A 25,771-nucleotide genomic window follows, 5' to 3' on the forward strand; every position below is an offset into this window, starting at 1 on the left:
GATACAGAAATTATTTTCTCGTCCAAGACGGCAGCATTAGAGGAAAGGTACACAGATATGTTTATATTTCAGATGTACAGGAGGTATACACATGCTTTGCTTTCCTTTGAACAATAAAGTGGTTCTTAATATTCTTGAACTGACATTTTTTTTAGACTGCTAGGGATCTCAATGCTAATGCCTCTGTTGGAGGCTCAACAGTAACAGAGTTACTTCAGAGGCAGAGATCATTCAAGACCATTAGTTCATTTTCTGCTGCATAAACTTTGGTGAAGATAAATTTTCAAAATCCATTTTATGTGTGTGCTAAATGTGTATGTATACATACATATATATATATATATATATATATATATATAATATATATGTGTGTGTGTATATTTTGCACATGTGTACATTGTTAACAAACTCAGATGGTTATTTTTTTTTTGTTCTTTTACAAGTTCTACCTGGCTCATACAGATGAGCATAAACAATATATGAATAAGTTCCTTTTTGGAATTCCAAGGACTACAAGTGTGATCATAACAGCAACACTGAAAGTATGAATACAGTAAATAGATTCTGAGGTTGTAATACCTTGGGGTGTTCCCCTTTATTGAAAGGTGCACTAATCCTGAACTTGGTATATATAAGCAACATAGGAATGTGGAATGCAGACAGGTGAAGCCCCCTGGAAGAAATGCCTTGAGGTAATTAAGTTTTGATATTTGCTATATTTCCTTGATTATGGCACTTAATTTTTCACATTTGCAGGTCTCACGATAACTGGTCTTGCACTTCTGATAGGAAGCCATACATGGGCAGCTTAGCATAGCCAGTTGTTTAGTATTTCTTTAGAGGGGGGAATCCAAGTACTCAGATGAAATGCAGGTGTATCCTTTATTCAGGGAGGGAGGGTAAAGTGTGAAGCCTATCTCAAGTTCCAGAACTGTGACTGTGGGGAATGTTTAGCACAGGGACCAGTAGAAAGACCTTTGCGCAGTCTTAGGCAACTGGTGAAGCAGAAAAGGATGAGAGGGAGAGGCCAGACATTATTTGCACTTTGTTCCTACTAAGTGTATCCAGGTAGCAGCTTTGTGCCGTTGTGAACCCTGACTGTCTTTCAGCTATCAAAAGGTTGGCTTGCACCCGTCATTGACCAACAGTGAGAGGGATGTGAGAGGTGAACTCCTAGTAGAAAACTTGGGGAGTACATCCCATGGTGCCTGCTTCTCCCAGTTGGAATGTTCTGAGTATACCTGCATGTAGCCTGCTCACAAGGAACAGTCCTTGAGTGTTTAGTTTATTTATTTTGCATTTGTTTACAGGGATGGTCCTACCAGGCAACAAAGCTCCTTTTCAGCAAAGGCCTAGGGAGAAAAGCTCCAAATACAAAAATAAAGTTGCAGTAGTTAAAAATTAAACTTTTGAGGAAAGATATAGTACCCTGAAGCTTGCTCAGCTGCTGTTCTCAGATCAAGAAGTCTTTTCCATACAAAGTCATGCTGAACCTGTGGCCAGGATGGGAGAGAGTTTGTGTTTGTCCTTCCTCCTTCATCATTTGAGTCTGTAGTGTCATAGGATCATAGGCATTACAAGGCAACTTAGCTGCAAGGCCAATTCTGCCTTACCAGTACCCACCTTCATGCCTTGCCTCCCTTATGAAGGAGAGCAAGGCCAGTTGTACCCGGGGTGAGTTTATGAATATCCATACAGTTGTCAATCTCCTTTTTAAAGGAGACAGTGTGGCACACTTTTTAACTTGGAAAAAAGTTTGTTCTACAGAAAAGGGTAGGTGCTGCTTGACAAATCTATTTCTCCATCTTGTCTTTTTTTTATCTTTTGGAGTAGATTTAAATCACTGGCCTTTTTATTAGCTGGACTGTTTGATTTTTGGAGATAGAAAACATTTTGGACTACTGTATCTATTATAACCCCGTAGGAAAGGCTTAGATCACCATAAAGGAGTCCGTGTGACACTGAGTGTAGTATGTAAGCCGCCAATCTGTCTACTTGGTAACTTGGATCTTTTAAAGCCCATCATCTTTTATTTTCTAACCTTTGGAGTCTTTCCAATTGCTTGATATGCTTAGTAGGGTACACACTAAAGGGGGCCATACAAAGTGATGGGTTTAGCAATTGCAGGATATAAGGAGGCAAGGACTTGGTGGTCAGACGTGAGGGAGTTGTCCACCCTAATGCCTAGGTTTCTCATTACTTTTTTATTTTGAAGTGGTATGTTATCTATACTGTAAGCTGGAGCTAAGGGGTGCTTATCAAATGCTACAATGTTGCACTTCTTGGAGTGGATTTTGGCCCATTTTTTGTAAACCAGCTACTGACTATTGTAAGCTTGATATCCTGTGTACCAGGGAGGAGCTTGACCAACAGCTTACATACATCCAAGAACTTTAACCAAAGATTCGTGTTTGATAAATGGAGATCTGAGAAGCAGATGCCAAATAGCAAATGTCCCAGTACAGATCCGAAAGGATCTCCACTGGTCATCTTAAGAATGTTACCCCAGGTATTAGACATATGTCAGTTTGACATTTGGTAAGACCTGTCCTTAAGGTTATAAGACTGTATCCTTAAGAAGCATAGGTTCTAAACCCTGCTGCTGTCTCCCAAGAGGAAAATCCACCTCTGCTGCATTTCCACCAGTGCTGTAGCTCATTTCCTTTTCCGTGGTGTTGACTTTGACAGATCATTCCAATTTGAAACCCCCCCCCCCCCAACATGAGCTAAAGACAAAAGAGGGTATCCCTCCCCCTAAGTTCACTGGGAAGAGGAGCTGGAGATCCAGTAGTCCTTATCTCTAAGAGGGACATGAGCAAGACCTGTCATACCTAAAGCTCCCCATCAGATGACCCCCTTCTTTGAGAAGAGACCCAGGTTGATAAAGTCCACCATGGACTGGCCTTATGCAGGTATGAAGCATAAGGAGCTTTGCATCTTCCTGTGAAGCCCATTCATAAGGATGATGATTGCGTGTTTTATTTTATTTTTGTCTATTCACTTTGACACCATCTTTGCTAGTAATCATCATGCCTTAATCTGCAATAAGTGTATTTGTTTCTTACCATTCCTTTATTTAAGGACACTAGGAGAGGAAGAGGACACCAGGACATTATCTTCATCATCAAGCATGTGTGTTTGATTTTATTTGTATGCTACTGATACCCCCCCCCCCCAATGTTGGCTGAAAAGCATAGTGCAGTGTCAATAGTGGTAGGCCCGGTACAGATTTATGCGTCTGCACACATATCGTTCTCAGGGTCACCATTTCTGTGTTGAAAGCACTGTTGGACATTTCCCCCAGGTGGAGCTCCAATGAGGGGATTCTACCAACACCCCTCCCGCAGGATAGATAAGACAGCTTTTGCCGGTCAGTCTCAGTTCTCCTCAGCAAATTCCTCCAGTGTGTGGGCTACATTTTGAAGCCACATTGGCAGAGCCAAAGGTTCTTCACCATTCCTTTGTATTCTGTTTGCATGTAGTTTTGCAGGCTCAGGTACATATGTTTTGAATTTGACTACTCCAAGCGTACTTTAAAAGCCATATTTTCTGGTCATTCATGATGTAAGCTTGAAAGTTTTGAGAACTTGTAGTGGACCCTATTTATGTAGTTGAAAATTGTCCGTATTCTACGACAGAGAAGAGTGAGGAATCTGTCCAAGCCTAGAAACACTTGGCTTCTGCTTCCTCTGCTGTACATAAATGAGTACCCTGTAGGGGCTGTCAGCAGAGTAGAGTGGCATTCTAAACAAGCATCCTAGCTGTATGATAGGTTCCAGCAACCACAGAACCTCTGCACATCCCCACCTGCTAAGGAGTCTAAGTAGGATTACCATACTTCCGGGTTTCCCCGGACACGTCCTCTTTTTGGGCTTCTGTCCAGGCGTCTGGATGGTTTTTGAAAATTCTGTGATTTGCCCGAGTTTTTCAAAAGCAGAATTTTGTTTTCTTTTATTTTTTTGAATTTTGCTCTGTCGGAGCTGCCGTCATTATGTGCGCGATGACGTCAGCTCCGTCAGGACTACCAGCCAGTCGGAATTGAGCTCAAGGAGCTCGCGTCATCATTTCTGGCTGGCTGCAAGCGGGAGTGGATAAGAGAATGGAAGCAGGCAGGCTGTATTGGCAGGCAGCTGCTCGTTTGGCAAATGCAGGCAGGAAGGATGTAATAGCAGCCGGCAGCAGCGAGAATGTAGGCAGCACTCAAATGGACAAAGCACTCGGAAGCAGGCAGGATGTAATGGGAAATGGCAGTGACAACAGAGAATAATGCTGGTTTCAGGATGTAATGGCACCGACAACAGTTGCTCGTTTTTTGTCTGGCACTCTGTGTGCATCTGTGTGAGTGTGTGTGTGTCTGAATTATAACCATATACTGAGGCCAAAGTAGCATTAGGGTGGTGGGTGTTCCGAATAGCAACATTTCGCCAGGTAAATCAAGTAGCACATCAGGTTACATCATGGGCCTACTTCACTCACTGTTATGTAAATGTGCTTGTGTGTGAGCTGTGTGATAACCATTTAACAAACAAACTATTGTGAAATCTTCAGCATTCTGTTCCCTGTTGCTTATATGCATGTATTGGGTCCATAGTTCATAAAGACTGCTAACACATTATGCATGCATGCATGGCTACAAGCCTCCACTAACATTACTGATGGCTGAGGAAAGCCTGCTGTGCCTAACCATGTCAGGCAAATGACAACTCTGAATGAGTACCACTGCATCAGTTTCTCTTGCAATGGCAATCAGAGTAGGGCATGTATTTCTATGTCTGTATATTAGTAGCACTGTGACTCGGCAGAACAAAAACTAGAACAGATACTGTTTTTCTAAACTAACTGTAGCCCATCAACCTATTGCATATACAATAAGGACTTCAGCTGGTTAGGCACTACAGTCTCACTAACAACTATTATCAGAGAAAATATTAAATGCTGTTTATTAAACAGTTTAATACACATTTTACATCAAATGGAGTTGGTAAAAATGCTTTTTCTCTGTTGGTTTCTGTGGTTAGCTTTGACAGCATACCCATCTGTTTTTATTTATTTCTCATATACATGCCAGAATAATGGACATTGCAGAAATACATTTAGATGGTTTTCTGTTTGGCTTATCAAACTTCATTATCAGTTTTTTTTAAGTTTTTATAATTTCAACATCTAAATTATTCTGGTAACATGCATTAATTTGTGCAGCTGCTTCATAGAACAGACATTCACAGTACTCTATGTGGTTTTGGTATGCAGAAGATAAAAAGGATGGCAGCTGCAGGATTTCAACTACAGCTATTCAAAAATTGTGGCAGGTTGTAAAGTGCATTTAAATTGTAAAATTGTAGAAATATCTTTAGTTTTACTAATGCCTTTCTGCAGACATCCATTATAATCACAGACTCACACTTGCTACTGTCCTGTTGCAAAAATCCAGTATTATTACTTGTACACCAAGGAGGCATGAGCACATCCATATGCAAATGCAAACATATTGTCTTGTGTGACTGCATACACACACACACACACACACCCAACAGTAACAAGACTGATGTGAGTTTTTATTTTTATTGTTTTGTTCTCTACTGCAATTACTTACCAGAAAAATTCTCTTTGACATTGCTCTTTTACAGAGGTGCTGGAAGCTGTTGAAGACTGGGGTGGGGGGGGTGACAGGGGCACTTACTGATCTAAAAAGGGCAATTTTTTAAAACTTACTATCACAACATAGGTTCACTTGGAGTGTGGGTTTCAATGCTGTTTCAATGAATGCGAGTTTCAAGAACAGAGAAGTTTTGATACCAAGTCTATTTTCATTGTGAGACAGTATTGCTTTGTTTATCAGATGTCTGTTAGTATTTGTGCATTGATGTGCTGCAAAATGTTAAAATAAAATCCAAATAATCATTGTAGAACTAAAACGCAGTATGCATACATTAGTGTTTATGGTAAATAAACACAATCTGCGAAATTGCCAGGTAATGGGACATTGGAATGGCTGCAGGGGGACTCTGGTGCCATATTTTGGTTGTCCCTCAGTTTGCATTTGAAAGTTGGTATCCCGCAATTCCATTGTAATGGGTGGGGTTACATAATTACATATGCAAATTAGAGCTTAATCAGCATACAGATTTGTACCTATTTTTCATGGGCCTTGTCCAGATTTTTGATGTTTCCAGGTTGAGAAGTATGCCACACTGCCGGTTACAGTCCCGGCAAAACAGCCTCCGCTTTTTTTTTTTGGCTGGCCTGTATACCGGCATACCAGCCAATCAAAAAATTGCAAAACAGAGCTCTTTTCAATGCGGAACTGGTTGATCCGCATTCAACAGAAGAGGGTCCGCTGTGCGAGTTTTTGATTGGCTCGTATACTGGTATACGGGCCAATCAAAAATAAATCGCCAAACACTGAGCTACTTGTCTTTAATGCGGAACTGCTACTAAAGACCTTTTTTTTTTCTGGTCTTCAGCTAGTGTGTCCCAACCCGGCCAGTCAAGAATCTGGCAACCCTAAGAGGACAAAAAAATATGTGCTGGTATAATATCAGCACATATTTTTTGTCCTCTTTTTCGTATAACTAAATATGGTAACCCTAAGTCTAAGGTTTTAGACGGGATTGGCAAGTAGTCATTCACCTCCACCATCTTGTGGCATCCATCAGTTTGCATGGTCTGTCATGGTTCTTATACTTCTTAGTAGATTAGACAGTGGAAAAGCTGGCAGACATACTAGTCTATGCTCAAAGGTGATCTGGAGTAGACCTTTACAGTGTCTTCTACACTGAACTTTCATGTAGCCTTCTGCAATTCTTATTATGCTGATGCTGTGATTGACCAGTAGGCATTGCTTTGTATTTGGTCTCAATGGTTTAGCATAGTTTTCTTATTTTAAAAATGCACATGGGTTGGCTCTTCTGAATGCCCCTTTTTCTGAAGTGAAATTTCTTTGGTCAGGTCTCCCACAATCTGGTTAAGGACCTTTAAAAGACAACAGACATTTCACTGTGGGAGATTTGAGACACTTCCTGGCCCACTTCTTCCTTTTCCAGGCTCCCACAGTTCTCCAGGAAGAATAATCCCCCACCCCTAGTAAACTTGATGGCTCCTAAGCATCAGGTAGTGATCACTGTGCCTTCTATGCCATCCATCTCTTTTAGAGAACAATTATATGTCAGTAACAGCAGTGCTGACTTTTGTACTGGATTGTGCGTTGGGTGGAGGCAGTTCTACAGGTTCACCCTGGCTCGGGAGTATTTTTACTATTGTTGAGCTTTAGAGATATTTACTGCTTTTGAGTTTTTTCTCGCCAAGCCTCAGATGAAAAAGGTCTGTTATCTCAGCCAAACTTTCCTTATGAACAAATGCAAATAAGCAATATGTGGAAAAAGGTTTTACTCCTGACTTTTACTTGGTCCACAGGCGGTGGGAGAATTTGTCTTTTGGATCTCTGCCGCGTCACTGAGTGCATGTAGTGTTTCAGGTTTGAGATCATGATTCTCTATGGGGTCTTGATGCAATATGACTGTTGCCTTGTGACAAGTCATTACCTGAAGCCTGTAGAGGTAATGCTTTGAACTCTGTCTACGTGTGCTCCACTCTCAGTAAAAGTTGCTGTTTGTCTTTTTTTGTAGCCATAGTATTTACAAAGGTGTGTGCAGTGGAGGCAAAGGCTTTTGCAAGGAAAAGATATTCATGTGTTTCTTTACTTGGATGACCAATTGCTGATGGCTTTATCAAGGGACTCAGTGGTAGTGTCTTTGGTTTGCTTGGTGCCATGGTTACAGCCCTTTAAGTAACTTCTTTAACCTGCTCACAGAACACAGCTGAAAAGATTGGATCCAATGTCTGCTCCGTCTGGCTTCAACCTGTGAGTTATCTGATATGACACCGGCCAATTCCTTCGGACTTGAACTTGCCAGGCTTCGCCTCACTTACCCACAGTCCCCTGCTTCTCAACCTACTCCTCAGATCTAGTTTGCCGCCATTCCTGTTAGCCGCTCAAACTGGCTCCACTTCAGTGTATCCTTTTTCAGATCTTGCTATAGTGCTTTTTTGTGATTTGTGCTTCTCTTACCCTTTGCTTAGTGTTAGCATAGTGAGTGTGTTTTTTGATAGTTAGGTAGCTAGGTAGTTGTCTTTAGGTGTGTATTTTTCTCTTGGTATTGGCTTCCTGCTTTTTCGGGCCTGTCTCCTTTTTAGAGAGTGCTTGTTTTAATTTTTAATGTAGGTTTGAAGTAGTATCTTAGCATATTAGTAGTAAGTATAGTACAACAATAATAGTATCAGTATATTGGTAGATATAGTAGTATATTAATAGTTTACGTAGTATTTCCTTAGTGTGATTGTTTTTCTGTTGTGGAGAAAGGGTTTAAAAAATGCGTTGCTTGCTAGCATAAATTGCCATCACAGGATGTACATGACTACTGCCTGTATTGTTTGGGAGTGGTGCACCTAGACTTTACTTGTTCCATTTAGGAGGGGTTTGGGTCTAGGGCTACTTGCTTCATCATAGTCTTCCTCCGCCCTGAAGGTCTGGTCTGACAGACATAAATTGCAAGACCCCAAGTCTTCCAAGGCAGAATGAAAAAGGTCCTCCTCAACTTCTGTCCCAGGTCCTTCTTCCTCGGGCTGTCCAAAACCAAAGATCCCACGACTTTGTCTCCGCTGGCTGCCCAGTCTTGAACTACTAGGAGCCGATCGCACTCGGTACCAACCACCAGTAAGGCTCCATCACCAGCTTTGAGCCTTTTTTGTCCCTTCCTGCACAAAGGGGCTGCTTCGAGTAGAAAAGCCTCCCCTTTTTCACCATCTACCCTGCTGGAGCTGTCACTGGATTCATTGCCTTCCCAGTCTCGGTTCTGAGAGATCTTCTGCTGAGATTGGCAGTTGGGTTCATTCACATTGAAACAGCCCTCCAAGGCCCCCGTCAGTGGCTTCTTCCATCTGGTCATCAAGGTCAGTGGGCAATATTAAGTCTTCTGACTTGGAGCAGCTAATGAGTTCCTTTTTGCAGGTACAGATGCAGTTAGGCCTTATCTCTTTGAGTCTAGCTGCTGGCCCTTTGGCTCCAACTGTCTGACTTTCTCCCTCAGCTGTCTTGGATCCAAGGTCTTTACGATCAGCTGCTTTCCTACCGTCTGGGTCAGATCTGATGGTTTGGCCATCTTCAGCTCTAACTCACTCCTTCGGCTTGTCTCACGCCTTCGTCTTATCAAATCTGACTACTTTGGGGCAGCTGGACCTCGGAACCATGGCGTCGAAGTTGGGGCTTCTGGGTTGGGGTCTACTGTTTCTGCTTTGGGTTCATCTCTCTTGTGAATCTTTTGTAAAGTTTCTCCCTCAAACATAGTCTTAAAGATTATTCAGTCTCCCCCCCCCCCCCCATCAAGTTCTAGTTCTTGCTCATCTGAGGTTTCAGATATTACATATTTGCTACCCTTATTCCAGATGTCTCTCAGATATAAGTTTAGTCTCTCAAATTACTGCATTTGACCATACATCCATCTCCTCAGTGTTTTGATAACTTGACTTCTTTGAATTACCTGATGTTAGACTTACTCCTGTATCATAAAAAGATTCTTGGGAGCCTTTCTAGACACAGTCAAAACTGACTGAAATTACTGTTGCAGTATTCATAATGAATGGGTTATCACCACTGACATCCATCCAGGGTACCAAAGCTTTACCCTCCCAGGATCGTATGTCCAACTTGTGACCTCACCTGGTAAGTGTAGGAGTGTATAGGTGAATGTATGAGCATATTTCCTTAGACTGTTTCATGGCCAGCCCAAACGCATGTCACATATCTGTCGGGACTGATTGTCGTTTGGTCATTGGTATCATTGCTTTGAGTTAACAGATAAGTGCCCAGTTGTGGGGAACCTTTTATGCTTTTTTAAAGTTTTTTTTCTTGCCAGTAATAGATGTCAGCATGGATGAGTAAGTGTGAGTGCGGTAGGCGAATTATGTACAAAGACTTGCATACCCAGTGTCTTTTCTGCTTAGAAGCGATGTACGACTAGAAGGGTCTGTTCCATTTGCCAGTCATGTTTGTCTGACATTGCGTTTTAGCTTGTCCTTGCTCAGTACTTTTCTGGAGACCTAATGTAAACATTTGGCCCATTTCAAGATGATTGTTCTGACTTGTTAATGTACAGGCCCTGGGGAGGTTTAGCATCTGGTTTTCTTTGTGTTTTTAAACTTGGAACTCCTGTATAGAACTGTGTATTCTTTTGTCTGCCTTACTTACTGCCTGTCACTGCAAATGTTGCTTGTGTCAATTTGATGTTCATCGTGCATACAGCTGCAGTAATCACAGATGGGTTCTCTGCCGTCAGGCGGTCCCTCGGTCGGCCGAATTCCAAAGTCTAGGTCCAGCGTCGGTTGTTGTCGCTTTCTTTCCTGACGTCAGTGAGGCAGGGGTATTTAAGACACAGCCGACGCCATTTTCTTCAGTCTTTTTTGCCGCGTGGTGCCCGAAGCAGAAGCAGTTCGCAAGTGCCGTTCGGCCAGCTCCTGAATTTACAAAAAACTGGAAACCGAAGTCTTCATTAAAGCTAAGTACCCCGTTGGGGAAACTTTTCTTGCCTCAGACCGATGTCAGAAAAAGTTAACAATTGTATTTCTTGTGGGAAGCAAATACCGCATAAGGATTTCCATTCCCTTTGCATACCTTGTTTAGGCCCAGACCATGACGTCTCGGGCTGTCGCTTTTGCGCTACTTTCAATAAACGCACTATTAAGCGTCGGGCGGAGTTCGCCCAACACTTTTTTGGTACAGCCTTTGATTATAAAATGTCGTCGGAGACTCCGACTACCGCTTTGACCAAAAAACGCAAGGACAAGGACCGACACGCGAGGTCTGCGGTCCCCAGCGATACCACGCCAAAACCGGCTACACGTGGTCCGGTTCTCAGCGAGACGCCTATGCAGTCCCTGACTACCGACGACACTTCTTTGGCGGTGTCTTCTGTAACCGAGACCGCAGGTTCCTCGGCCCAGATCCAGACTACAACCACTGAAGCCACTGTGAGCGTTGAGCCTCCTAATGTGGACAGGTCCACTTCCACCCATGGTGTCTTTAGACCTTCATCTTCCTTTTCCATTAAGGCCTTTACTAAGTCCAAATCAGCCAGGCATCCCAAGAGGCCTGTTGCACAGGGCCCATCCCCAGGCTCCATGCCTAAAAAGCAGATGCTTAAAATGGCTGAGGATTTAATTACGCTTATCAGGGGTTCCCAACCCCCTCCAGACAAGAGGCCCAGAGTGAAGGAAGATTCTCCCTCTTCTGATCAGGGCTCCATTTTTTCAGAACATTCTGATGTAGAGGAACACTCTTACTCCCCATTTGAAGACTCTGATGCAGAGCAGTCCATTCCTTCTGTATCTCCTCCTGAGGATTTTTCTTTTGGGGAAACCTTGCACACCTTGAGGGAACACTTCCATTGGGAAGGCCAAGACTTTTCTGATTCCAAGAAAAGACTTAGGGAATTTCTTTTGTTACCTCAACACAGACCTCTGATGATACCTCCTGTCTTGGACGTACCTGATGATGTTTATTCGGAGGCTTGCCTTAATCCGGATTCCCTGCCTCCTACCCCAGTCAAGCCTGATAGGTACTACAGAGTTCCTAACTCTCACCAATTTCTTTACAAAAGCCATAATGCTGACCCTGAAACCATTTCTCAAGGCCCCAAGGGTATGAAGGCCTCTACTGCTAAGAATCCATTACCTTCCGAAAGAGAGTCTAGATCCTTAGAAAGGTGGGGAAAAAAGGTATATACCTCGGCCACCTTAGCCAGGAGGGCCTTAAATTGTCAGTTTCATATGCTTAAATATCAGCAGTTTCTGTTATCACAATTAAGAAATAAATTGTCTCAACCTGAACAACCAGATTTGAAGGAGTTGCAGGATATGATGCATAGTGCAGAACAAGTGGGTAAACACACTTTACAATGTGGCTATGATGCCCTAGAGGCCTCAAGTAGAGCTGCTGTTACAGGATCAGTCATTCGTAGACATGCATGGCTTAGGGAACAAATCTTGCCTGATCATGTGAAAGCTAAACTACTAGATGCTCCTTTACAAAAGGATGTGCTATTTGGTACTAATGCTGAGGAGATACTACGGAAAATGGAAGAAAAAGCCAAATCTATGCAAACAGTCAAAGCTTTTCTACAGGTTCAACCACCACGTTTTAGCAGAAATTGGCCTTCTAAAAACTGGTCCTTTCCAGCCACGGACAAGCCCCAAAGAGGCAGATACAGGCGCACAAGGGGCAGAGGGCAATCACAAGGATCATATAGAGGGAGGCAATGGCAAACTCCAGCACCAAGAGGTGGCAAAGACAGTGCACAACAATACAGGAAACAAACCCAATGACTTCCTCCTTTCCATGCCAAGCAAGTATCAGCTGGCAGCACCCTTGGGAGGAGAGCTGGCATTATTTACAAGAAATTGGCATATTGTCACAACAGACAAATGGATCCTGGACGTTATAAACAGAGGCTACAGATTTCATTTTCACACTCTCCCAAAAATGAGAGGCATGCCAAACCTGCCACACAATCAAGGGGCAGAGGCACAACTACAAATTTCAAAGCTCATAGACATGAAAGCTATTCAAGAGGTACCTACTCACGAACAAGGTCAAGGTTTTTATTCCAGGCTATTTCTGGTACCAAGGAAAGGAACTGACTGGAGACCCATTTTGGACTTATCCATCCTAAACACATTCTTACTTGTACCAAAATTCAAGATGCTCACATTACAGCAGCTTTTTCCCATGCTGGGCAAGGAGTTTTGGCTGGTAACATTGGACCTCAAGGAGGCATACCTGCATGTCCCAATCAGACAAAGCTGCAGAAGATACCTCAGATTTCTTGCAGGTTCAATCCACTATCAATTCTCTGCATTGCCCTTTGGCTTATCTACTGCGCCCAGAGTTTTCACGAAATGCCTGGCATCAGTAATTGCCTACTGCAGACTTCAAAGGATACAAATTTACCCTTATTTGGACGAGTGCCTGATCCAAGCGGACAGCAAGCACATACTTCTGGAACATCTGGCTTATGCAACACGGTTACTGAATTCTGTAGGATACACAATCAACAAAGAGAAATCCAGGCTAACACCATCTCAGAAAATAACTTTCCTGGGTGCCAACTTGGACACAAACACCCAGATGGCCTATCTTACGCCAGAAAAACAGGGGCAACTAACTCAGTACTTCAAAACACTAGCAAATTGTACCAGGCTTACTGCAAGGAAAATCCTGCAGGCTCTGGGCTTCATGGCATCTTGCATTCTTTTAATCCCATGTGCAAAGTTGCATATGAGGAAACTTCAGTGGTACCTAAAAAACCTATGGTCTCAACACAGCCACAGTTTGGAAACAATAATACCAATAATTCCATATTTGCAAAAGGAATTTCTATGGTGGGCCCAAGCATGTCAAACAAACACAGGTCTTCCATTCTGCAAGCCTCAAGCAAATCAAGTCATCACAACAGACGCATCAGATTATGCCTGGGGGGCGCACATGACAGACAGGTGCATTCAGGGCAAATGGTCCCAAAAGGAAAAGCACCTTCACATCAATCAAAAGAAATGCTAGCAGTGATAAATGCAATTACAGCTTTCAAGGACCTCCTGCATCCAGGACAATTATTGATAAGAACAGACAACACCACAGTAATGTGGTACATAAACAAACAAGGAGGAACACATTCATACCCCCTGTGCAGACTAGCCATGACACTTTGGAACTTGGCTCTGGAATGGCAAATCGAACTTCAAGCACAGTACTTGCCAGGCTTGGAAAACATGCTGGCAGACAATCTAAGCAGAAATATGACAGATCCACACGAATGGAAGTTGCATCCTCAAGTGTTTTCAAAGATAATCCAAGCGTGGGGGAGGCCAGACATAGATCTCTTCGCCTCCCACAGGAATCATCAATTGGAAAGGTTTTGTTCAAGGACCTTTCATCCAAAGGCCTGGAGAGTGGATGCCCTTTCATTCAGTTGGGCAGCATGGACAGTTTACCCTTTCCCGCCTCTGCCTCTTCTGCCCAAGGTGCTCTTGAAAGCAAGAGCAGACAGACCGAAGATGATACTGATTGCTCCAGACTGGCCAAGACAACACTGGTACCCACTACTGAGGAGCCTAACACATACTCCTGCCTGGCCCCTACCTCTAATGCCTCTTCTGCTGACTCAGCACAGCTACAAAACTCTTCACAGTCAGCTGAAAACACTCAATCTAGCTGCATGGAAAATTCCTTAACACCACAACAGACTCTGCTCCCCAAAGAGGTGCAGGATGTCATTTTGGAGGCCAGAAGGCCATCTACTAGAAAGGCTTACTCCACAAAATGGAAACGGTTTTGCTCTTGGAATGAGAAAAAAGGCCAGGACCCTAAAAAACTGAATTTGCCTCGGGTATTACAGTATCTAGCTGAGCTGCTGAACAGTGGACTTTCATTTTCCTCCATAAAAATCCATGCCTCAGCCATTTCTGCAGAATTCAACACGGATCCACCCTTATTCTCTCACCCACTCTTAAGACAGTTCCTCAGAGGGGCTAAGAATATAAGACCACCAAGGAAACAACCAATACCAGCCTGGGATCTTAATTACATTCTAGAAAAATTAACATTGCCTCCCTTTTTACCAGCTGCCTCAACAGATTTGCAATACTTGTCCTGGAAAACAGCTTTCCTTCTGGCCATTACCTCAGCTCGTAGAGTATCGGAACTACAAGCCCTCATGGCTGTGCAGCCCTTTCTCATCTTCCATCAGGATAGGGTTTCCCTTCGAACCAACCCGTCATTTATGCCTAAAGTGGTATCCAGGGTAGCTTTAAATCGAGCCATACACTTACCTACCTTTTACCCCAATCCTCAAAACATAGGGGAAAGGCTTCTACACTCCTTAGACATCCATAGACAGCTACGTTATTATTTGGACAGAACAAAGCCTTTCAGGAAATCAGAACAACTCTTTGTGTCCTATGCTGTAGGAGCTCAAGGGAAGCCAGTTTCCAAACAGACGATTTCAAAATGGATAGGCCACTGCATACGGTTTTATTACTCCTATCGTGGAAAATCTGTCCCTACAGGCATCAGATCCCACTCCACCAGGGCCACAGCTACCTCTACAGCCTTCCTCAGAGGAGTCCCTACCAAAGATATTTTGGAGGCAGCCACTTGGACTTCTGTGCATACCTTCACAAAACACTACCACCTGCCTTTATATTCCAAAACTAGAGCAGGCTTTGCCACTGCTGTGTTGCAGGGCATTCTGGCTCATCCCAGTTCCACCTAGTGCCTACCACCCTGTGCATAGCTTTGGGATTCTACCCATCTGTGATTACTGCAGCTGTATGCATGATGAACATAGTACAGTTTTGTACCTACCATGAATGTAGATGTTCGAGTGCTAATACAGCTGCAGTACAGTTTTCCCTCCCTCCTTCCCCTCTTGGTAAAGGCCTAGGGCCTAACCCCTCTTCATACAACCTGATGGGGTTATCCTTCTATGGTATATTTGCTTGCAACTACTGATTTTTGATTATATTGCATTTCATGTATATAAATATAATTTATGTATTGCCTTCCTTCTGGGGGCACCTGACATCTGGGGCAAGAAAGACTGAAGAAAATGGTGTCGGCTGTGTCTTATATACCCCTGCCTCACTGACGTCAGGAAAGAAAGCGACAACAACCGACGCCGGATCTAGACTTTGGAATTCGGCCGACCGAGGGACCGCCTGACGGCAGAGAACCCATCTGTGATTACTGCAGCTGTATTAGCACTCGAACATCTACATTTATGGTAGGTTCAAAACTGTACTTTTGCTGGTTTGAATACTAGTAAATATGGTGCTTCTGTCAGATGTTCTTCGTGTTTCACTGTTGCGGTCATTACAATTAGGTAATCCTGCTGGCAAGCTGCCCTTAGTCGGCCTGAATTCCAAGGTCTTGGTCCGGCGTCGGTTCCTGTCGCCTCTTCCCTGATGTCAGAGCATCAGGGGTATAAAAGATGCAGCCAACACCATTTTCTTCAGTCTTTCTTGCCGCGCGGTGCCCGAAGCAGAAGCAGTTCTCAAGTGCCGGTCGGCCAACTCCTGAGATTTTCGTGTTCAAATTTCAGATCCGAAGTCTTCATTAAAAGCTAAGTACTCTGTTGGGAAAACTTTTTTCTTGCTCCAGACCGATGTCAGAAAACGTTAATAATTGTATTTCTTGTGGGAAGCAAATACCTCATAAGGACTTTCATTCTTACTGTATTCCTTGCCTAGGCCCTGACCACGACATTACTAGTTGTCGGTTTTGTGCTAGATTTAACCAACGCACTATTAAGCGTCTGTACGATTTTGCATTTCACTATTTTGGCAGAAGATTTAAATATACGATGCCGTCGGATAGCCATCCGACTACCGGAATTCATAAGAAACGCAGAGAAAAAAAGGACAAGCAACCGAGGTCCAAAACTGACGACGAGGCTTCTTCTAAGCCAGTCGCCGGTTCTCAGTGAGGCGCCTTCGCAACTCCTGAGGCTGCTACCTTAGAGCCGCAGACCGCTACAGACTCCCATGTGGAATCGATTAGGCCACTGGAAACTCAAGGTATTGGTCCCTCGGAGACTATCCCCTCAGATGGGTCCGGAGCCGCTGAGCAGGCATTGGCTTCTGAGGGTGTTTTTAGATCTACTCAGTTATGCATTAAAACGACTTCAGCTTCAAAGGCAAAGACTAAAGCACCTTTAAAGACAAAGAAACAAGTACAACAGCCTCATGGACAGGCCTCCATGCCCAAAAAACAGATGCTCAAAATGGCCGAAGACTTAATTACTTTGATCAGGGGGTCCCATCCCTCTCCCGATAAGAGGCCTAGGCAAGAGACAGACTATGAATCTTCAGGTCAGATTTCCATTTCTTCTGATTCCTCTTCTGATCAGGAATACTCACTTCCTCCCTGTGAGGATTCTGATGCTGAAGAATCTATCCCCTCAGCCTCTCCTCCTGAGGACTACTCTTTTGGGGAAACCTTGCATACCATGAGGGAACATTTCCACTGGGAGAGCCAAGATTTTTCAGAATCTAAGAAAAGGCTCAGAGACTTCCTTTTACTACCACAACACAGGCCCCTAGCTATTCCACCTGTGTTGGACATTGTGGATGATGTCTTTTCAGAGTCTAGTCTGACCCCTGACTCCTTACCTCCAGCTCCTGTTAAGCCAGACAGATACTACGGGGTTCCTGACTCTCGTAAATTCCTTTTCAAAAACCCTACTGCTGACCCAGAAACTATCTCCCAGGGTACCAAAGGGATCAAGGCTTCCAATGCAAAAAACCATACCCCCTCTGACAGGGATTCTAGGGCACTGGACAGATGGGGAAAAAGATTTACACTTCTGCTACCTTGGCTATAAGGGCTTTAAATTGCCAGTTTCATATGCTTAAATATCAGCAATATATCATGTCACTGCTTAAACAGAAAATGTTGATAAATTGTGAATGTGCAGAAAACAAGGACATGCAGGATTTATTGCATGCAGCTGAACAAGTTGGAAGGCATACTTTGCAATGTGGTTTTGATTCCCTGGGGGTCTCCTGCAGGGCCGCTGTTACGGGTTCTGTCATTAGGAGGCATGCTTGGTTAAAGGAACAAACTTTGCGTGATCATGTCAAAGCAAAATTATTAGATGCTCCATTACAGCATGACGCCTTGTTTGGTGTTAAGGCAGAAGAAGTGTTAAAGAAAATGGAGGACAAAACAAAATCTATGCCTAACGGTCAAGGATTTCTTACAGGTACAGCCTCCAAGATTTAGCAGACACTGACTGACCAACAAAGAATTGGTCCTTTCCAGTGTCAGACAGGCCACAAAGGGGCAGATCCAGGCACCCTAGAGACAGTTCCCTGCCCCAAGATCCGTAAAGGTCTAAACAATGGGATGCTTCTACCTTCAAAAGTGGAGAAGACAAATCACAGCCATGCAGGAAACAGTCTCAATGACTTCCCCCTGCTTGCGCCAAGCACTTATCTTCTGGCAGCACCTTTAGGGGGAAAACTAGCACTTTTTTCTCAAAATCGGCACATCATGGCCCGGGACAAATGGGTCCTAGACATAGTGTCACAAGGCTACAGGTTTCACTTCCATACCCTGCCAAGGGCAAACGGTTGGCCAGACCTGCCAAAAAATCAGTGGGCAGAGGCACAAAAACAAATCTCATCCCTCATGGAAATGGGGGCCATTCAATGAGTACCAGAGCAATAGCAGGGACAAGGATTTTATTCAAGACTGTTCTTGGTACCAAGAAAGGACAAGGCCTGGAGGCCAATACTGGACCTATCTTTACTAAATACATACCTGGATATACCAAAATTCAAAATGTTGACTCTACAGCAGCTTCTGCCCATGCTGGGCAAGAAGGCTTGGCTTGTGACTTTAGACCTAAAAGAGGCATACCTGCATGTCCCAATCAGACAAACATGCAAAAGATACCTCAGATTCAAAGCAGGTTCAATGCATTACCAATTCTGTGCACTGCCCTTTGGCTTATCTACTGTGCCCAGGGTATACAAAGTGCTTGGCACCAGTAATTGCATTCTGCAGACAGAGGAATACAAATATATCCTTACTTGGACGACTGCCTCATTCAAGCAGAGAACAAGGACATTCTACTACAGCATCTGGCGTTTGTAGAGAGATTTTTAACAAGCCTAGGGTACACAGTCAACAAAAAGAAATCAAAACTAGTACCCTCTCAAGAGATAATGTTCCTGGGTGCAAGCTTGAATACAACTGCCCAGATGGCTTATCTCACGCCAGACAAACAAAGGCAACTGACTACCTATTTCAAAATGTTAGCAACAAAGGCCCAGTTATCTGCACGAAAAATTCTGCAGGCTTTGGGCTTCATGGCATCCTGCATTCTACTAATTCCATATGCAAGACTGCATATGAGGAAACTTCAATGGTACCTAAAAAGTGTTTGGACTCAACATTGCCACAGCCTGGAAACAAGGATTACTCTCATTCCCTGTCTGCAACAGTAGTTTCGATGGTGGGAAAAGGCTTGTCACCAGAACAAAGGACAGCTTTTCACTTTACCCCCAGCCAGGCAGATATTAACAACGGATGCATCAGATTATGCCTGAGGGAGCCCATATGGCAGGAAGATGTATTCAAGCCACATGGTCTGCAAACCAAACGCATCTACATATCAATCAAAAAGAGATGCTAGCGGTCCAGAATGCCCTGACAGCCTTCAAGGACCTACTTCATCCGGGACAACTACTGATAAAGACAGACAACACCACGGCCATGTGGTATATAAACAAGCACGGAGGCACTCATTCTTACCCCCTTTGCAGACTAGCCATGACTTTGTGGGACACAGCATTGACTTACCAAGTACTTTTGCAGGCACAATTCCTGCCAGGAAAGACAAATACTCTGGCAGACGAACTAAGCAGAAACCTCATGGATTCCCACTAGTGGAAATTGGATCCACAAGTCTTCAGCATAACAAGGAAATGGGGATGCCCAGATATAGATCTATTTGCCTCTCCTCACATCTACCAACTAAAAAGATTCTGCACAAGGATTTATCACAGGCAAGCATGGAAAGTGGATGCCCTGTCTTTCATCTGGAAAAACTTAGCAGTATATGCCTTCCCTCCACTGCCTCTCCTCCCAAAGGTACTTCTAAAGGTCAGACAAGAGAAGCCAAAGATGACACTGATTGCCCCAGACTGGCCCCGCCAGTACTGGTATCCAATCCTAAGGAACTTGTCTCAATGCCCGGCTTGGACCTTATCTCAAATACCTCATCTACTGTCTCAACAGAACAATCGGATCCTGCACAGCCAACTCAAGACCTTAAATCTGGCAGCATGGCGGATAATGTAGTCATACAAAACGCACCTCTCACTAAAGCTGTGATGGATGTCATATTGGAGGCCAGAAGGCCTAGCACTAGAAAATATTATGCTGGAAAATTGAAGAGATTCTGTGCTTGGAACCAGACACAAGGAATTGACACAGCTGTACCAAATATCCCTCAGATTTTGCAATATTTAACTGAGATGCTAGACAAAGGCCTATCTTTTTCATTAATTAAAATTCGTGCTTCTGCCATTTCAGCTCATTACAATACAGAGCCACCAATCTTTTCTCATCCTTTAAGGCAGTACCTCAGAGGAGCCAAAAACTTAAGGCCTCCAAGGAGATCACCAATTTCTGCATGGGACCTCAACTATGTCTTGGAAAAACTCACCCTGCCTCCTTTTGAGCCAGCCGCTACAGCTGATATAAAGTTTTTATCTTGGAAAACAGCTCTGCTCCTAGCAATAACTTCTGCAAGATGAGTTTCAGAGCTACAGGCACTCATGGCTGTGGAACCTTTTATCATTTTTTATCCAGACAGGGTTTCTCTGAGGACAAACCCGACATTTATGCCTAAGGTAGTGTCCAGTGTGGCCCTTAACCAAGCTATTCATCTGCCAACCTTTTATCCAAATCCACAGAACAAGGGGGAGAGAATTCTACATTCTTTGAACATACACAGACAGATTCGATTCTACTTGGACAGAACCATAGTTCTCAGAAAGACAGAGTGGCATATGCTGCAGGATCACAAAGGAAGGCTATCTCAAAGCAGACTATTTCAAAGTGGATAGGCCACTGCATTTGTTTCTGCTATTCACAACATGACAAGCCAGTGCCTAAGGGCATTAGGCCTCATTCAACCAGAGCAACAGCCACTTCAGCAACCTTCCTCAGGGGAGTACCAACCAAAGACATTTTAGAGGCTGCTACCTGGAGTTCAGTGCACACCTTTACAAAGCGCTATCATTTACCACTCTATGTCCAGGGCAGGCTTTGCCACTGCAGTTCTGCAGGGCCTCATAGCCGCCCCTAATGCTATTTAGCTCCAGCCTCCCAACCATAGCTTTGGGATTCAATCCAATTGTAATGACTGCAACAGTGAAACACAAAGAACATAGTAAAGTTGTGTACACTTACCGTAAATGTAGATGTTCGAGTGTATTCACTGTTGCAGTCCAGGTTACCCACCCACCATCCCCCTTACTTTTGCTGGAACTTATCTGTACTTCTCTAATCTATACAACCTATGTGGTGTGTTTGCTTGTAGATGAAGATAAAATATACTTTGATGCATGTATGTTTTATTAACATATTTTTAGCCTACACCTTTGGGGGCACCTGACATCCGGGGCAAGAAAAATTAAAGAAAATGGCGTCTGCTGCATCTTTTATACCCCTGACGCTCTGACGTCAGGGAAGAGGCGACAGCAACCAACGCCAGACCAAGACTTTGGAATTCAGGCCGACTGAGGGCAGCCTGCCAGCAGGATAAGTTGTAATGACTGCAACAGTGAATACACTCAAACATCTACATTTATGGTAAGTGTACAAAACTGTAGTTTTTGTCTGGCGAATTGGAGTCTGGACTGTACAGTTTTTTATTAGTTAACTGTTTAGTGGAATGCACATCAGCTTTTTTAAATTACTGTTGGTTAATGGTTTGAACTTTTTTTTGTTTGCTGTTTGTCAGTGTTTTTCATGATATTTACTGCTTAAGTACTTATCTTTAAAAAGTTTTTTTTATTGTACTTCATATCTTAAGTGTTTGGTTTATTTTCTGTTTTATATGTTCATTGTTTTGTAATAGTGCTTAGTTAACTACATTTGGACTTAAACAGTCTTGCAGTTAAAAGCATGCTTCATTAAGTGCTTTATAGGGATGAAACAGTATATATAAGCAGCAAAAATGACTGAGACTTGGAGTGAATGCAGACTTTGCTTATGGATGTTCTATTATCTCACTACTTTGCAGTTGTGGAATTGTTTTGGCATTGCCAAAGTATTCACTGTTATGTTATTCAGAGATGACAGTGGCAATTATGTTAGAAATGTGTTAACTTGTAATAATAGCTGCATTTCTTAGCATTGCATTGCTGTTTGGAGTTGTATACTGTACTGCAAGGTTGCTAATGTATACAGTCTTTGGGCTTTTTCCACTTTAATGTACTTTAATCTTTAGTTGTGACTGACTCTTGTTTTTCTACAGTTTGTACTCACTGCTGTTATCTTCTTGTCAAAACCAGTGTAACCTCATTTTATCTGTCCTTGTGACTTTCTGTCCTTTTCATTGCAAGTATTCTGTGAAATAGTTTTGCAATAATGTTGGATTTTATGTGCTGTATTATCTTAAGAAGGTTAAAACAGTGAGAATTATGGCAGTTCTTTTAATTAGCTTTATAATTTATTAACCATACTCCAATTCCAGGGCTACATCTCGTCATAAACAAGATCAAGGAACTGCAGCAAATACAGATGATGCTCAGAAGAAATTTGGTAATGCCAAAGCAATTTCTTCAGACATGTACTTTGGAAAGCAGAGTAATGAAGAGGTAAGTACTTATTTCTTCAGACATGTACTTTGGAAAGCAGAGTAATGAAGAGGTAAGTACTTTAGTAATTTGAATATCGTGTACCTTTACAGCACTAAAGAATCAGCACAGACAGATACATGCTACAGAATGTTTAGGTATGGTAGGTGTTTCTTGGAAAATGTGCCAAAAACAAAGCAATCAAACCTAATCTGTCTGAAATCATACAAGGTTAGAAGTATTTTTGTTACCAGTGAATGGACCTTATTTTGCTGAGTGATTAAGATTTTTTTCTAACTCGTTTCTCTTTTTTTGCATTCATATGTTGAGTTTCTGATAGCCACTTTAGTCTGTGTGATCAAAGGGGAGCTGGAATCTCTCCCATCAAGTAGCAGATATAAGGATGGCAATTGTTATTGTTTTTACTGAGAATGACAGCAGTGGTGCGCACCCTCTTGCAGCCTCTAAGTAACAGTACTATGACAGTCAAAATTATGTTTGTCATTTTTTTGGATATCCTCCTCTCTTTCTCCTTGGGAAAGAAATGGAATTCCCTTCCTTCCATAGAACTATACCAAATTCAAAGAACTTTAAATCCCAGCTTTTCAAATACCTCTCCTCTAAATGGAAATGTACCTGCTTTCACCCTACCTAAATCCAACTAAATATTTGCCCCCAGGATGCTTTCTTACAGGTTCCTAACCTCTCTAGTATTCTCCCATAGTTACTTCACCTTGAGTATGTCTATACTATCTACAATTTCCAAGTGCTACTTATCATACAGCATAACTATGTAAATATTGTAAATGGCATCTTACGTTAAATGAGTGCATGCAAAGTGTTTCTACCTTTATTTTTAAAGGTGTCTTTTTTAGAATGTTTGCACAAATGTATCTTTAATACCCATTGAGCAACCCTAAGCTATTTTGTTTGTGTGACTCTGTACAGACTTTGTAAACTATGTGCGACTCTGTACAGACTTTGTAAACTGTCCTATACAATGTATCTCTCTGTAAATCCTATACTTTGTATCTCTGTTATATCTGTACTGTATTATGTTTCCTGGAGCTTTTCTCCCCGGGCCTCCACTGAAAACGGGTCCTTTGGGCCCAGTGGACTTCCCCGGTAATCAAACTAGAAAATAAATAGATAAATGTAGTGGACACAAGTGAGTATTTTAAACTGAATTTCTTGTAAGGGAAAGTGTTTGTACTCCTAGAGTCCTTTTGAGGGGTGGGTGTAATATTGGAAAGACAGTTTTCTGTCTCTTTTCCTTTTGCTTTTTTACTTGCACTTAAGGGAAGGGTGTAAGTAAGGTGGAATCCTTTCCCTTTAGGTACATCGGGAAAGATAACTAGCAGATGTGCCCATCATGTCTGCTGCAATGCAAAGACGCTTTTTCACATCTTTGTGTTTTAAGCATTTTAGGAGAGGAAGGCAGGAATTTGTGTTTTTTTTTTTGTTTTTTTTTTTACATTAGGGTATAATGGAAGAAATGTAAAATTTTTGTCTTACAAGCCCTCTTAATCGAGGTTATTTGACTAAATGTAAGATTTGTAACATGGTTAGTACTGATACTGAGGGCTGGGATTGTGAAAATTTAATTTGTTCTAAGTGTAAGGAAATGGGGAAGATTTTAATAGAAATATATTTAATGATAGATTAAAAAGGTGCAAGTGGATTTAATAACAGATCACCATTTATTTTCTGTAGTTAAGATCTTCAAGTGAAGAAATACAAATGACCCTTATTGACTGGAATAATGATGAAAATGGGAGTGGTGATGCAGTGAATGGTTTAAATCGATGTTCATCGTGTTACACTGCTGCAGTCATTACATGTGGGTTATCCTGCTGTCAGGCGGTTCCCCAGTCGGCCTGAGTTCCAAAGTCTTGGTCCGGTGTCGGTTGCTGTCACCTCCTCCCTGACGTCAGTGCGACAGGGGTATATAAGATGCAGCTGATGCCATTTTATGCCGCGTGGTGCCCAAAGCAGAAGCAGTTCGCAAGTGCCAGTCGGCCGACTCCTGAGATTTTCGTGTTCGAGTTTCAGATCCGAAGTCTTCATTAAAAGCTAAGTACCCCGTTGGGGAAACCTTTTTCTTGCTCCAGACCGATGTCAGAAAAAGTTAATAATTGTATTTCTTGTGGGAAGCAAATACCTCATAAGGAATTTCATTCTTATTGTATTCCTTGCCTAGGCCCTGACCACGACATTGCTAGTTGTCAGTTTTGTGCTAGATTTAACCAACGCACTATTAAGCGTCGGTACGATTTTGCATTAAGCTATTTTGGGTGAAATTTAATTATATAATGTCGTCAGATAGCCATCCAACTACCGGAGTTCACAAAAAACGGAAAGAAAAAGACGGGCAACCGAGGTCCAAAACCGACGAAGCTTCTAAGCAAGTCGCCGGTTTTCAGTGAGGCGCTTTCGCAGCCCCTGATGCCCGTTACTTTAGAGTCGCAGGCCACTACCGACTCCCACGTGGAGTTGGCCAGGCCGCAGGAAACTCAAGGTATTGGAGCCTTGGAGATTATTCCCTCAGATGGGTCTGGAGCCGCTGAGCAGGCATCGGCTTCTGAGGGTGTTTTCAAACCTAAGCAATTATATATCAAACCGACTTCAAAGACTAAAACACCTTTAAAGGCAAAGAAAAAAGTTCACCAGCCACAAGGATAGGCCTCCATGCCCAAAAAACAGATGCTCAAAATGGCCGAAGACTTAATTACCTTGATCAGGGGTTCCCATCCCCCTCCTGATAAGAGGCCTAGGCAAGAGACAGACTATGAATCTTCAGATCAGCTTTCCATTTCTTCTGATTCCTCCTCTGATCAGGAATATTCTCTTCCCCCCTATGAGGATTCTGATGCTGAAGAATCCATTCCTTCAGCTCCTCCTCCTGTGGGGACTACTCTTTTGGGGAAACCTTGCATACCATGAGGGAGCACGTCCACTGGGAGAGCCAAGATTTTTCAGAATCTAAGAAAAGGCTCAGAGACTTCCTTTTACTACCTCAACACAGGCCTCTAGCTATTCCACCTGTGTTGGACATTGTAGATGTGTTCTCGGCGTCTGGTCTGACCCCTGACTCTCTACCTCCAGCTCCTGTTAATCCGGACAGATACTACAGGGTCCCTGACTCTCATAAATTCCTTTTCAAAACCCCCACTGCAGACCCAGAAACTATTTCTCCGGGGTCAAGGCTTCTACTGCAAAAAAACGTACCCCCTCTGACAGGGATTCTAGGGCTCTGGATAGATGGGGAAAAAAGATTTACACATCTGCTGCCTTGGCTATATGGGCCTTAAATTGCCAGTTTCATATGCTCAAATATCAGCAATATATC

The 25,771-nt window shown here is 42.9% G+C and overlaps 1 protein-coding gene across 2 annotated transcripts in view; it reads left to right on the forward strand.

Annotated features, from left to right (window-relative positions):
- Positions 1–25,771, forward strand: part of ARFGAP3 (ADP ribosylation factor GTPase activating protein 3) — an 873,462-nt gene that overhangs the window by 765,215 nt on the left and 82,476 nt on the right. For both annotated transcript variants that reach the window (XM_044087532.1, XM_044087534.1), the window contains exons 12-13: positions 1–47; positions 22,320–22,443. The exon at positions 1–47 is cut by the window's left edge and continues 91 nt beyond it. In XM_044087532.1, coding sequence (XP_043943467.1) covers positions 1–47; positions 22,320–22,443 — 171 coding nt within the window. The remainder of the gene's footprint in view (positions 48–22,319; positions 22,444–25,771) is intronic.

The sequence above is a fragment of the Protopterus annectens genome, chromosome 11.part0, assembly GCF_019279795.1.
Source record: "Protopterus annectens isolate FY-2018-M chromosome 11.part0, PAN1.0, whole genome shotgun sequence".
In the NCBI taxonomy this organism is placed as follows: Eukaryota; Metazoa; Chordata; order Ceratodontiformes; family Protopteridae; genus Protopterus; species Protopterus annectens.